This window comes from Wolffia australiana, chromosome 4 (genome assembly GCF_029677425.1).
Source record: "Wolffia australiana isolate 7733 chromosome 4, ASM2967742v1".
Taxonomy (NCBI): Eukaryota; Viridiplantae; Streptophyta; class Magnoliopsida; order Alismatales; family Araceae; genus Wolffia; species Wolffia australiana.
In genome coordinates this window covers 1809421-1820632 of record NC_135838.1, presented here as the reverse complement: position 1 = coordinate 1820632, position 11212 = coordinate 1809421, and the positions used below count along the sequence as shown (strand labels likewise).

General features: G+C 39.9%; 1 protein-coding gene across 2 annotated transcripts; it reads right to left on the bottom strand.

Annotated features, from left to right (window-relative positions):
- Positions 1 to 3153: 3153 nt before the first annotated feature.
- Positions 3154 to 10152, bottom strand: PHT4;6 (phosphate transporter 4;6). 2 transcript variants are annotated; one of them, XM_078574785.1, is made up of 4 exons: positions 9994 to 10152; positions 8344 to 8995; positions 6365 to 7074; positions 3154 to 4691 (listed from the first exon to the last, which is right to left on the bottom strand). In XM_078574785.1, exons 2-3 carry the CDS (start codon positions 8907 to 8909, stop codon positions 6366 to 6368), a joined length of 1275 nt encoding a protein of 424 aa, XP_078430911.1. In that variant the 5' UTR covers positions 8910 to 8995; positions 9994 to 10152; the 3' UTR covers positions 3154 to 4691; position 6365. The 2 variants fall into 2 exon arrangements, with proteins under 2 accessions (XP_078430911.1, XP_078430912.1); XM_078574786.1 differs by lacking the exon at positions 9994 to 10152 and adding an exon at positions 9632 to 9865.
- Between the last annotated feature and the right edge of the window lie 1060 nt (positions 10153 to 11212).

The following is an 11212-nucleotide window of genomic DNA, read 5'->3' as shown; positions in this document are numbered from 1 at the left end:
AAACTTCTTTTTTCTCATAAAAGCTCCATTCAAGAGCCCAGATTTTTAAATGTTCCTGCGGTGGAACATAAAGTTGGGTAATAGAAGCTCGGTCCGTGGTCCAGAATCTGAGCGGCCCCAGTCTACTGATGTTCCGGCGGTGCATTGTAAGGAACCCCCCCCCCCTCCCGGCTTCTGTTCTTGGGCAACTGAGGTTTGGCAAACGTCTTCCGTCACGTCTTCCGTCTAATCTTCCGTTACATTTTTCATCACGTCTTCGGTCGTATCTTCTGTTACATTTTCCGTCACGTCTTCTGTCGTATCTTCTGTTACATTTTCCATCATGTCTTCCGTCGTATCTTCTGTTGCATTTTTCCCGTCACGTCTATCATCGTATCTTCTGTTACATTTTCTGTCACGTCTTCCGTCGTATCATCAGTTACATTTTCTGTCACGTCTTCCGTCGTATCATCAATTACATTTTCTGCCACGTCTTCCGTCACATCTTCCATCAAGTCTTCTGTCTCATCTTCCGTCACGTCTTCTGTCATATCATACGTCATATCTTCTGTCATGTCTTTCTTCACCCTTTCCGTTATGTCTTCCATCACATCTTTCATCGCCTCTTACACCATGTCTTCCGTCACGTGTTCCATCATGTATTTCATCGTGTCTTATGTCACGACCTCCGTTATATCTTTTGTCATGTCTTTGTTCACCTCTTCCGTTATGTCTTCCATCGTTTCTTTAGTCGTCTCGTCCATCATGTCTTCCGTCACGTCTTCCATCGTGTCTTTCGTCATGTCTTCCATCACTACTTCTGTTATATCTTTTTTCATGTCTTTGTTCACTTCTTCCGGTGTGTCTTCCATCATGTCTTCCGTCACGTCTCCCATCGTGTTTTTCATCATGTCTTCCGTCACTTCTGTTATATCTTTTGTCAATTCTTTGTTCACCTCTTCCAGTATGTTTTCCATCATGTATTCTGTCACATTTTTCGTTGCCTCTTCCGTTATGTCGTCCATCATGTCTTCCGTCACCTCTTCCATTATATCTTCTGTCATGTCTTTGTCAGCTCTTCGGCTATGTCGTCTGTCACGTCTTCTGTCTTGTTCCACTCAAAAGCCAAGAATTTTACATGTTCTTTAAGTGGAACATGAAGCTGGGTTTAAGAAGTTCAGTTAGTGGAACAAAATCAGAGTAGCCACGGTAACGATGTTCTGGTGGTGCATTGTAGAGATGAAGAGTCAATCGTCACTGTGGGAACACGCAGGCATCTGCTCTTGGGCTACTGGGCTTCGGCAAATGTCTTCCATCACTTGTCCCGTTATATTCACGAGCGATGTGATAGAAAGACGGGCCAGTAGACCATCATGGAGATGGGAAACATGAAAAATTTGCAGGATGATGATGACAAGATAGATGACAAAGGGGTCCAGGATAGGTGATGGGACTAGAAGTGAGGTCTAGATGAGGGTGGTGAGGAATATTGAAAATTAAAGAAAAAGGAAACCAAAAGTTTTACGTCGAGAATAAACGGTTCAAATCATTGCTTAACAAATTAATCTATGTAATCAATTTTTTGTATTTTTAAAATTGGCAAAGAATATTTTACTTTAATTTATATTTTTGAATTTTTAATTGTAATATAGAATCTTTGAAAATGATAGCTATTATTAAATGACATTAAGTTGGCCATTAATATGTGTATTCAATGATGCAGAAAAATTCATAAAATTATTTCTCTATAATTAAATAATGCAATGGGAAATAATATTAATTAAACTATCTGAGAATAACATGGATCCCATTCTTAATAAATGCATATTTTTCTTCTTAAAACATTAAAATTTAAAGAAAGTTAAGCATACTTAAAATATTTTTAATTTCATTAATTCATGACTAAGAATAAATGATTGTAGAGCCACGGAAGCATGCATTCTCAATATGGGATATGGCCTCGTGCATGTGTTATTGGAATCGGAGAACTTGGGCACCGTTGATGGTCACAAGGAGAGATAATATATGTATATAGAAAATCAATGGCCATGATCACTTAATTTTTAAAATTTTATATCTGATGATCTAGAAGGCCGACCAAATTGAAAATAACCCTGCTCTTGGCCAAACAAAAGGATCTATGGTTAGTCTCCTTGCTTTAGATTATTTCATCTTCATCGATACAATTTAGGTTAGAACCATTAATCTCATCTCATCATATTCATCACCTATCAAACACACGATTAATCGTCCCACCATCCTCAAGTTTCAAAGATAATTACTTCCATTTATACACACACACTTACATGTATGTGTAGTATATTGCTCTTCTCATTTCATCATTGTTCCTTCACCCTACCTTATTTATCTTCTTCATCACTCCCTTTCGTCATCACTATATTCTACATTCTATCTATCATATTATCATTCATTTTAGCCCTATAAACATTATCCATCATCTTCCTACATCATTTCCCTCTTCTCACTTTCTCATATTTAATGAGTATCCCTTCTCACCTCTTGAATCATCATTTGAAGAATATTATATTCCTAAACATCATTTCCTTGTTGAGACGATTCCTAATAATCAAGGAGTAAATATGTTTCTAAATATTATTTATTAAACTCAAAAATCAACAACATAATTAACATGGTTTCGAGTAATTAATGTGATGTGGGATAGGACAATAGTTAACAATGACATTGTCAAATAGATTCTCTCATCATTGTGTCATCATCTCATAATGACAGAAGTCTAAACTCTAGCTCAAAATATGCATCTCCTTTCAATGGGTGAAGAGTAATTGACCAAACTTGCGGACATTCATCATTCCCCAATCTGTTCTATAATAATATTTATTGTGTACACAATAAATTTCTAGAAAATTCAATTTTCTAGTTCATCTCATTAAGCTTTCTTTTATAATGACCAATTTTATTGTTTTCATGTTGTTATAAACTCAGTAATGATGGTTAGTATGATCCTGCTGGTTACATTTTTATGATTAAAATCAAGAACATTATAGGATGAAGATATTATTTTTTGTGAAATCTAAGATCAAATTTAAAGGTATATAATTTTCTTCCTGTTTCGTCAGTGTATTCGACCTTTATTATTAAAGCCCTAATAATTAGGAAAAATATACGCTCCAGTTGTCACTAAGAAAATCAAAGTGAAGAAGAAAATTAGAATTAAACTTCAATTGATTTCAAAATTGGATTACAAATTTCAACACCCCTCTAGTTCTAACCCAACTAGTGGTAACTAGAGAGGGAAGGACGACACCGAGAGAGAGAGAGAGAGAGAGAGAGAGAGGAAGAGAGAGAGACACAGAGAGAGATGGACAGAGAGAAAGAGGAAGAGAGAGAGATAGAGAGAAAGAGGAAAGAGAGAGAGAGACAGAAACAAAGAGAAAGAAAGAAAGAGAGAGAAAGAGGAAGAGAGAGACAGAGACAGAAAGAAAGAGAGACAGAGAAAGAGGAAGAGACAGACAGACAGAAATAAAGAGGGAGAGAGAGAGAGAGAAAGAGGGAGAGAGAGAGAGTGAAAGAAAGAAAGAAAGAGGAAAAGAGAGAGAAAGAAAGAAAGAGGAAGAGAGAGAGAAAGAAAGAGGAAAAGAGAGAGAGAAAGAAAGAAAGAGGAAGAGAGAGAGAGAGAGAAAGAAAGAAAGAGGAAAAGAGAGAGAGATAGAAAGAAAGAGGAAGAGAGAGAGAGAGAAAGAAAGAAAGAGGAAAAGAGAGAGAGAGAAAGAAAGAAAGAGGAAGAGAGAGAGAGAGAAAGAAAGAAAGAGGAAAAGAGAGAGAGAAAGAAAGAAAGAGGAAGAGAGAGAGAGAGAAAGAAAGAAAGAGGAAGAGAGAGAGAGAGAGAATGAAAGAAAGAGGAAAAGAGAGAGAGAAAGAAAGAAAGAGGAAGAGAGAGAGAGAAAGAAAGAAAGAGGGAGAGAGAGAGGAAGAGAGAGAGACAGAAAGAAAGAGGAAGAAAGAAAGACAGAGAAAGAGGAAGAGAGAGAGGAAGATAGAGAGACAGAAATAAAGAAAGAAAGAGGAAGAGAGAGTGAGACAGAGAGAAAGGAAATGAGAGAGAGACAGAGAGAAAGCGGATGAGAGCGAGACAGAGAGAAAGGGGATGAGAGAGAGACACAGAGAAAGGGGATGAGAGAGAGACAGAGAGAAAGGGGATGCGAGCGAGACAGAGAGAAAGGGGATGAGAGCGAGACAGAGAGAAAGGGGATGAGAGAGAGACAGAGAGAAAGGGGATGAGAGATAGACAGAGAGAAAGGGAATGAGAGAGAGACAGAGAGAAAGGGAATGAGAGAGAGACAGAGAGAAAGGGGATGAGAGATAGACAGAGAGAAAGGGAATGAGAGAGAGACAGAGAGAAAGGGAATGAGAGAGAGACAGCGAGAAAGGGGATGAGAGCGAGACAGCGAGAAAGGGGATGAGAGAGAGACAGAGAGAAAGGGGATGAGAGAGAGACAGAGAGAAAGACGGAGGGAGAGAAAGAAAGAAAGAGGAAAAGAGACACAGAGAGAGAGAAAGCAAGAAAGAGGAAGAGAGAGAGAGAGAGATGACGAGACATGGAGTGAGAGAGAATAGTTTATGGAACACACCTCATCAAAGACGCGCTCCCAAATCATCATCGTCCAAATTTCCCAACATTCATCATAATGCCGGCCACGAATCTCGATCATCAAGGATCTAGAGTGAGAGACCTGAGATTGACAAGAACATAAAGAGATACATGAATAAATAGGCAGATGGACAGAGAGATGAATAGTGATTACATGATAGAGAAAAAGATCGAAAGATATCGTCATAGAAAGATACATACAGATTGATAAATGGAGATCTCGATGGCATTAGAGAGATAAATCAAAGGAGTAAGAGAGAGAATGACAGATCCAAGGACATTTCTTCAGCAGGTAGGATGGATGAGAAAAAAGAGATAGATATTCACATTAGTATAGGGAGATATATCGAATAGATAATAGACTGGAAAAGAGAAAATGAGATAGAGAGTGTGAGAAAGATAGATCGAAATTGTGGGATTGGGAGAGAGATCAAGAGTTTGAGTACATAGAGACAAATATAAATAGATTTATATATATGTAGAGAGAGAGATACAAACAAATCCATGATATTAGAGAGGAAAAATAGATGCAGAGGAACAGAGAAAAAATAGAGTACGGAGACGATGTTTTATCTTTTCTCCGTTGTAACACAGATCGAGAGGAAGACTGACAATCGACCTCGTTTTAGAGAGAAAAATAGACACGGAGAAAGAGAGATAGATTAATGCAGATTAATGCAGAGAGAGATAGAGACAGACGTTGACGGTATTAAGAGAAAATTATAGAGAGAGAAATGTATGGAGGTTGTGAGAAATGAAGAGAAAAGAGAAATGCAGAGAGAGAGAGGGGGAGTGAGACTTAGAAATGTTGACCTCATTTTAGAGAGACAAACAACTACGGAGAGAGAGAGAGAGAGATAAACTAATACGGATTCACAGAGAATGAGAGAGAGAGAGAGACATAAATTAACACACTCAAAGAGAATGAGAATGAGAGAGACATAAATTGACACGGATCCACAATGAGAAAGAGAGCGAGATATAAGTTAACACAGACTGGCAGAGAATGAGAGAGAGAGGGAGGGAGGCATAAATTATCACAGACTAGCGGAAATGAGAGAGAGATAAATTAACACAGCCCCACAGAGAATAAGAGGTAGAGACATAAATTAACACAAACTTATAGAGATGAGAAAGAGAGACTTAAGTTAACAGAGGTGGTTCAAGGAGAATGAGAGATAGAAGATTGACGGCATTAGACAGAGAAAAAATAGATACGGACAAAGAGAGAAGTACATTGACGCAGAGCGCAACATAACGATATCTAGACCTAATAGATGGTTGAAAGATCAAGATGTCGACAGATAGAGCGAGAAAGATCGAAATATCCACCTAGTTTTTGAAAGAAGAATAGATACCCAGAACAAGATTGTAGCATAAATATACATATATATATTAAGAGGAGACTGACAGACATACACACATACAAACAGACTGAATATTGAAGAGAGACAAAGACTGAATATTGAAGATACAAATATACATACCCAGAACAAGATTGTAGCATAAATATACATATATATATTAAGAGGAGACTGACAGACATACACACATACAAACAGACTGAATATTGAAGAGAGACAAAGACTGAATATTGAAGATAGAAATATACATACCCAGAACAAGATTGTAGCATAAATATACATATATATATATTAAGAGGAGACTGACAGACATACACACATACAAACAGACAGAATATTGAAGAGAGACAAAGACTGAATACTGAAGAGAAAGAGAGAGAGGGAGGCAAACCTCAATCAAAGATTCTCTCGCCTGTGGAGTAGATGAGGAAGAAGACGGCACTAAATAGGCAGAGCCATCCGGGCACATAGAAAACCGGCTTCCACGCCTGTGCTCCGGCAATCTCTCTCCCTGCCGCCTTCGCCGCCTCCAGAATTGCCCCTGTCAACCCAACTCCCACGATCCCCGCCATCGTTCCCGCCGTGTTGGACACCCCCATTACCACCCCTGCATACCTCGGAGCCACGTCCAAATGGTTAACTGCGAACCCGGCCCGGCCGAGTGCCAGCAATCCCAGAGCCACGGACGAGCACGCCACCGCACCGCCAGCGCTCCGAAACGCCGGCAACACTGCCAGAGCCGCCGCTGCCGCCACGAACCCGGTGGTGTTTAGCAGCTTCCTGGTCTTGGTGATGTTGGCGAGGCGACGGGTGATGAGGAAGTCAGCTATCCAGCCGCCGACATTGGAGAAGACGAACATGGTGAAGAAAGGCAGCATCTTTGACCAGCCCATGTCCTGGAGGCTGACCTCCAGGCCCTGCTCGAAGTAGGTGGGCAGCCAGTTCATGAGCACGTAGAGAGCGTAGTGGAAGGTGAAGTTGTTGACTATGATGGCCCAGATCGCCGGGCTGAGGAAGATCCGTCGCCAGGGGATTCCCCCTTCATTCTTTAGCTTGGACAGTGGCAGAGCGTGTGACGTGGATGATGCATCCGAGGCAAACCTGACATAACACTCAGCAACCATGATCAGGAGAGAGAGAAAAAAAAAGTACTAAAATAACAATAAAAATCCCCAAACCCAAGAATCTCGGGTTAAAAGAAGGAAAGAGTTGAAGTTCCATTGGAGAAAAAAAAGAGGAAATTAAGCCTTCAAGACACGGATCCGAGGGAAACCTCAGACTCCATAGAAGAGAAGAAAAAGGCCCTGTTTCTTCATCGTCTAAAAATAGAGATTTTAAAAAATCATATACATAGGACTACTTGATAAAGAAATCCCTGGAGAATAGGCTCCGGGAAACCAGAAAAAAAAACAATGGTTGATAAAGCAAGATCGGAAGCAAACGAGGCCCTTCAAAGTAGAAAACTGAGCCACCGAAACCAGGAATCCAGATAATTTTTTATAAAAAAATCTGGGCCTTCAATCCACGAATATCGTCAAAAATAAAGAATCGGAAACAAAGAAGAGGCTCCAAAGTAAAAATAAAAAGAAAGAAAACTGGAGTTAAGGCCTCTGTTTATTTTAGTTCTAGAATGTTTTTGTTCAAGCTCTAATGTTTCTTCGAATAGTCTTGGGCTTGTGACCATCAGCCAACCAGTGGACTAGAGACAACAATGGTGATTTCGTGCCGAGGACAATTTCATCATCGTTATCCTTGCGAGGATGGATTACGTGGACAATGACGCTTGCCATTGTCATCTGTGACAACTGTTTGCTGACAATCCCAAATATTCTCATCACCATCCAAAATCTGTTATCATCATCGTCACCATCCACAGCTTGCGTGACGATGACGATTTGATCAGTGGAATGACAATGATCGTGATGATTTAGTCATCGTCTCTTCTCATCTGTGTGATTTTTACAGAGTGAAAGTAATGAGAGACAATGAGTGAACAACTGAGTGATTTGTTCGAAGAGTGATTTAGTCATCTGAGTGATTTTTCAGGTGGTTACCGATTTGTTTGGGTGATCGCCTCATATGTTTTCAAAAAAAAAAAAGTAATGAGAGCCAATGAGTGAACAACTGCTGACAAGAGACGATGAAGATTTCACATTCATGATTCTGAGAAGGACGAATAACGAGTATGATGACATACACCATCCTCTTGTCATTGTCATGAGTGATGGCAAACACTGGTTTGCATCCGACCTTCTTTTCTTTTAAGTTCAAGAAAAAAAAAGTGAGGCTCTGACGCAAACCTGAGCCTCCAAACATAATGATGAAAATCAGAAAAAAAATAATGAGAAAAAATTGGTTGGGACTCAAAACCTGAGCCAGAGGAGAGTCCAGAGTCCACCCAGAGAGGCCTCCACCATGAACACGGACTGCGGACCTCTGAGCTTCACCAGGGCTGGCAAAGCAAGCATCCCGGAGGCCGCTCCAAGGTACATTCCTGACATGGTCAGCGAAACTGAGCGGGACCGTTCGTGCGGCGGCACCCACTGAGACAGAACAGTGTGTATGGAGGGGAAGATGAAGCCTTGAGCCACCCCCACGAGTAGCCGGGCAGAGGCGAGAATTGCAGGACGGGCCGGGTTAAGTGGGAAGACGGCGCAGACAACGGACCAGAGAAGGAAGGAGAACAGCAGAACTCTGCGGCCACCGACGAGCTGGGCGGCCCATCCGCCGGGGACTTGGGAGACGGCGTATCCGTAGAAGAACGCCGAGAGAATCAGCCCCTTGCTCGCCTGGCTAACGCCGGCGGCGTCGGCAGCGGCAGTGTAAGCGATGGAGAAGCCCACTCGCTCTATATAACAGACATTGGTGCAGACGAAGGTGAGCAGCACGATCACATATCGCCGAGGGATCTTGATCCTGGTCTCCATCGTTGCCATGGCCTTGTGTATCACTCATGAGGAATAATACTTTGATTGATTGATCTGAGTTGAATCTTCATTGCCTTCGTGGGAATTCAACTCGTCTGCAGAGGAAAGTCAAGAGAGTAATCAGGACAGAGTGATATCTCTGGGTAATTTGAGCTCAATCAAGATGAAATGAAAATATTCTGGTTTATAAGGAATTGTTGCAGGCAAGGAAATTAGAGAACGAGACGTCTGATGGGGACAAAAGATTTTCTTCAAAAAAAAACTGAGGGGATCGATGAGGAAGTGTTGGATTCGGATTTAAGAGATATGTACATTGACGATTATGTACGCTTTATCTGAAAAGGAAATTAAGGAGAGAAAGCAGAACAGGGTTAGAAGAGATTTGGATTCTTGGAATTGGGTGATTGAATCTGAAAGTCCTGAGCTTAATTGATGCAAAATCAATCTGATTGACGAGAAATTATGACCCGAAAGGAGATCAGCGAATGAGAAATTAGATGAGGACAGAAAGGAAGTGTTGGATTTTGATTTAGGAGATCTATCCAGTGATGAATTCACACTTTCATCAGCAGAGGAAATACAGGAGTTTGAAACTCGGATCAAGTGATTTTTCTGAAAGCTGGCTCTCGATAATTCAAGATCAAACCACACTCTGATTTGTGATTTGATGATAAAAAATCTGATGCAGACGGATGCAGATTAGGTCAAGGAATCCTCCCCAAAGTTTGTACCTCAGCGTGACCTCCGCCAATTGACGCCGTCGATTTCGAAGAACAAAAAACACTTACTCGCAATGATCGTCCCGATCCAGAAGAACATGGAGAACGCGGCGTAAACAAGTCTTCCTCGGTCGGCAATACCAAAGCACGATGAATTTAACGAATTAATACAACGAGAACAGCAGTAATTCAACAGAATAAGCTCAGATCTGAAATACAAAATCCGACAGCCAAACACCATCGATTCCGCCAAAATCAAACGTGTTCCCAAACCAAATCCGACAACAGCGGGAAAAAAATCAAAAAAAAATTGTAAAAAAACGCAAATCCAGCCAAAATCTCGCCCTATCAAGATCGGGAAGAAGAGATGCTACCTTTTCTTCACTAGCTGAGGAAGAACTCCCCTCCGTGCGGCGCCATTTTCGCGAATTAGCCACCGGCAGTGAAAGAAAAACCGAGTTCAGACAGGTCCTGAACACTGTAATCAACGGCTCAGATTGGCTGTCTCTGGAACCAGCTCCGATCCAACGGCACAGATACTTTGACTCTGCGTCTGGATCCCACGATTGTCTGATCTCTTTAATGTCAACGTCAGCGGTTGGTGGATAGAGAGAGAGATTACCACTTTGGACAAAAAATTAATTCCAGTTCAGATGAGATATCTTCAAGATCTTTGGGGGAATCCAGAATTTATCTATCTGTCTATCTATCTATCTATCTATCAATCTATCTATCTATCTATTTATCTCTCTGTCTCTCTATCTATCTTTCTATCTAATCTGTCTATCTATTTATCTATCTAATCGATCTATCTTGATATATGTCTATCTATCTGTCTATCTGACTATCTATCTAATCTATCTATCTATATATATGTCTATCTATCTGTCTATCTGACTATCTATCTAATCTACCTATCTATATATATGTCTATCTATCTGTCTATCTTTCTATCTATCTATCTATCTCTGTAATGTTACATGGAGTTTGCGGACGTACAGCGACCATAAATAAATTTGTTTACACCGGGTGCCCACTCGTACATGCGCACTACAGAAAATAAATGCATACAACAATCGTAGATTGGTGGCGTGCTCCTGGACCGATCTAGTCGAGGGATAATGATAAATGTCATGTTATTAAAGTGTGATATTTATGTATATAATTTTCATATAGTAGTGATTTTGTGTATTTTTATGTGCTTGTTTCTATTGAACTGATCATACATGCATGTTATTAAAGCTTAAAATAATTTATTACACTTTTACAATGAATTTCTGATTTTCCTTGATTTATAGTATTCTGATAAAAAATTTTGAAATTAAATTCATGAATAAAATAATTTATAAGTAAGAAATATTCATTTAAATTTAATTAAATATTTTTAGTGGTTTGTTATATTTATAAATGATATTTGAAATTTCTGGATGAAAAATTCATAAAATTTCTGATGATAAATTCATAAAGAAACTAATTTATAAGTCAAAAGTATGATTTTGAATCTGTTTAAATATTTTTATTGAATTTAATTGAATTTTCCAGGACTTCCTAAATTTTTTTGCCACAATGGCAATTTGACACAGATTGGAGAGA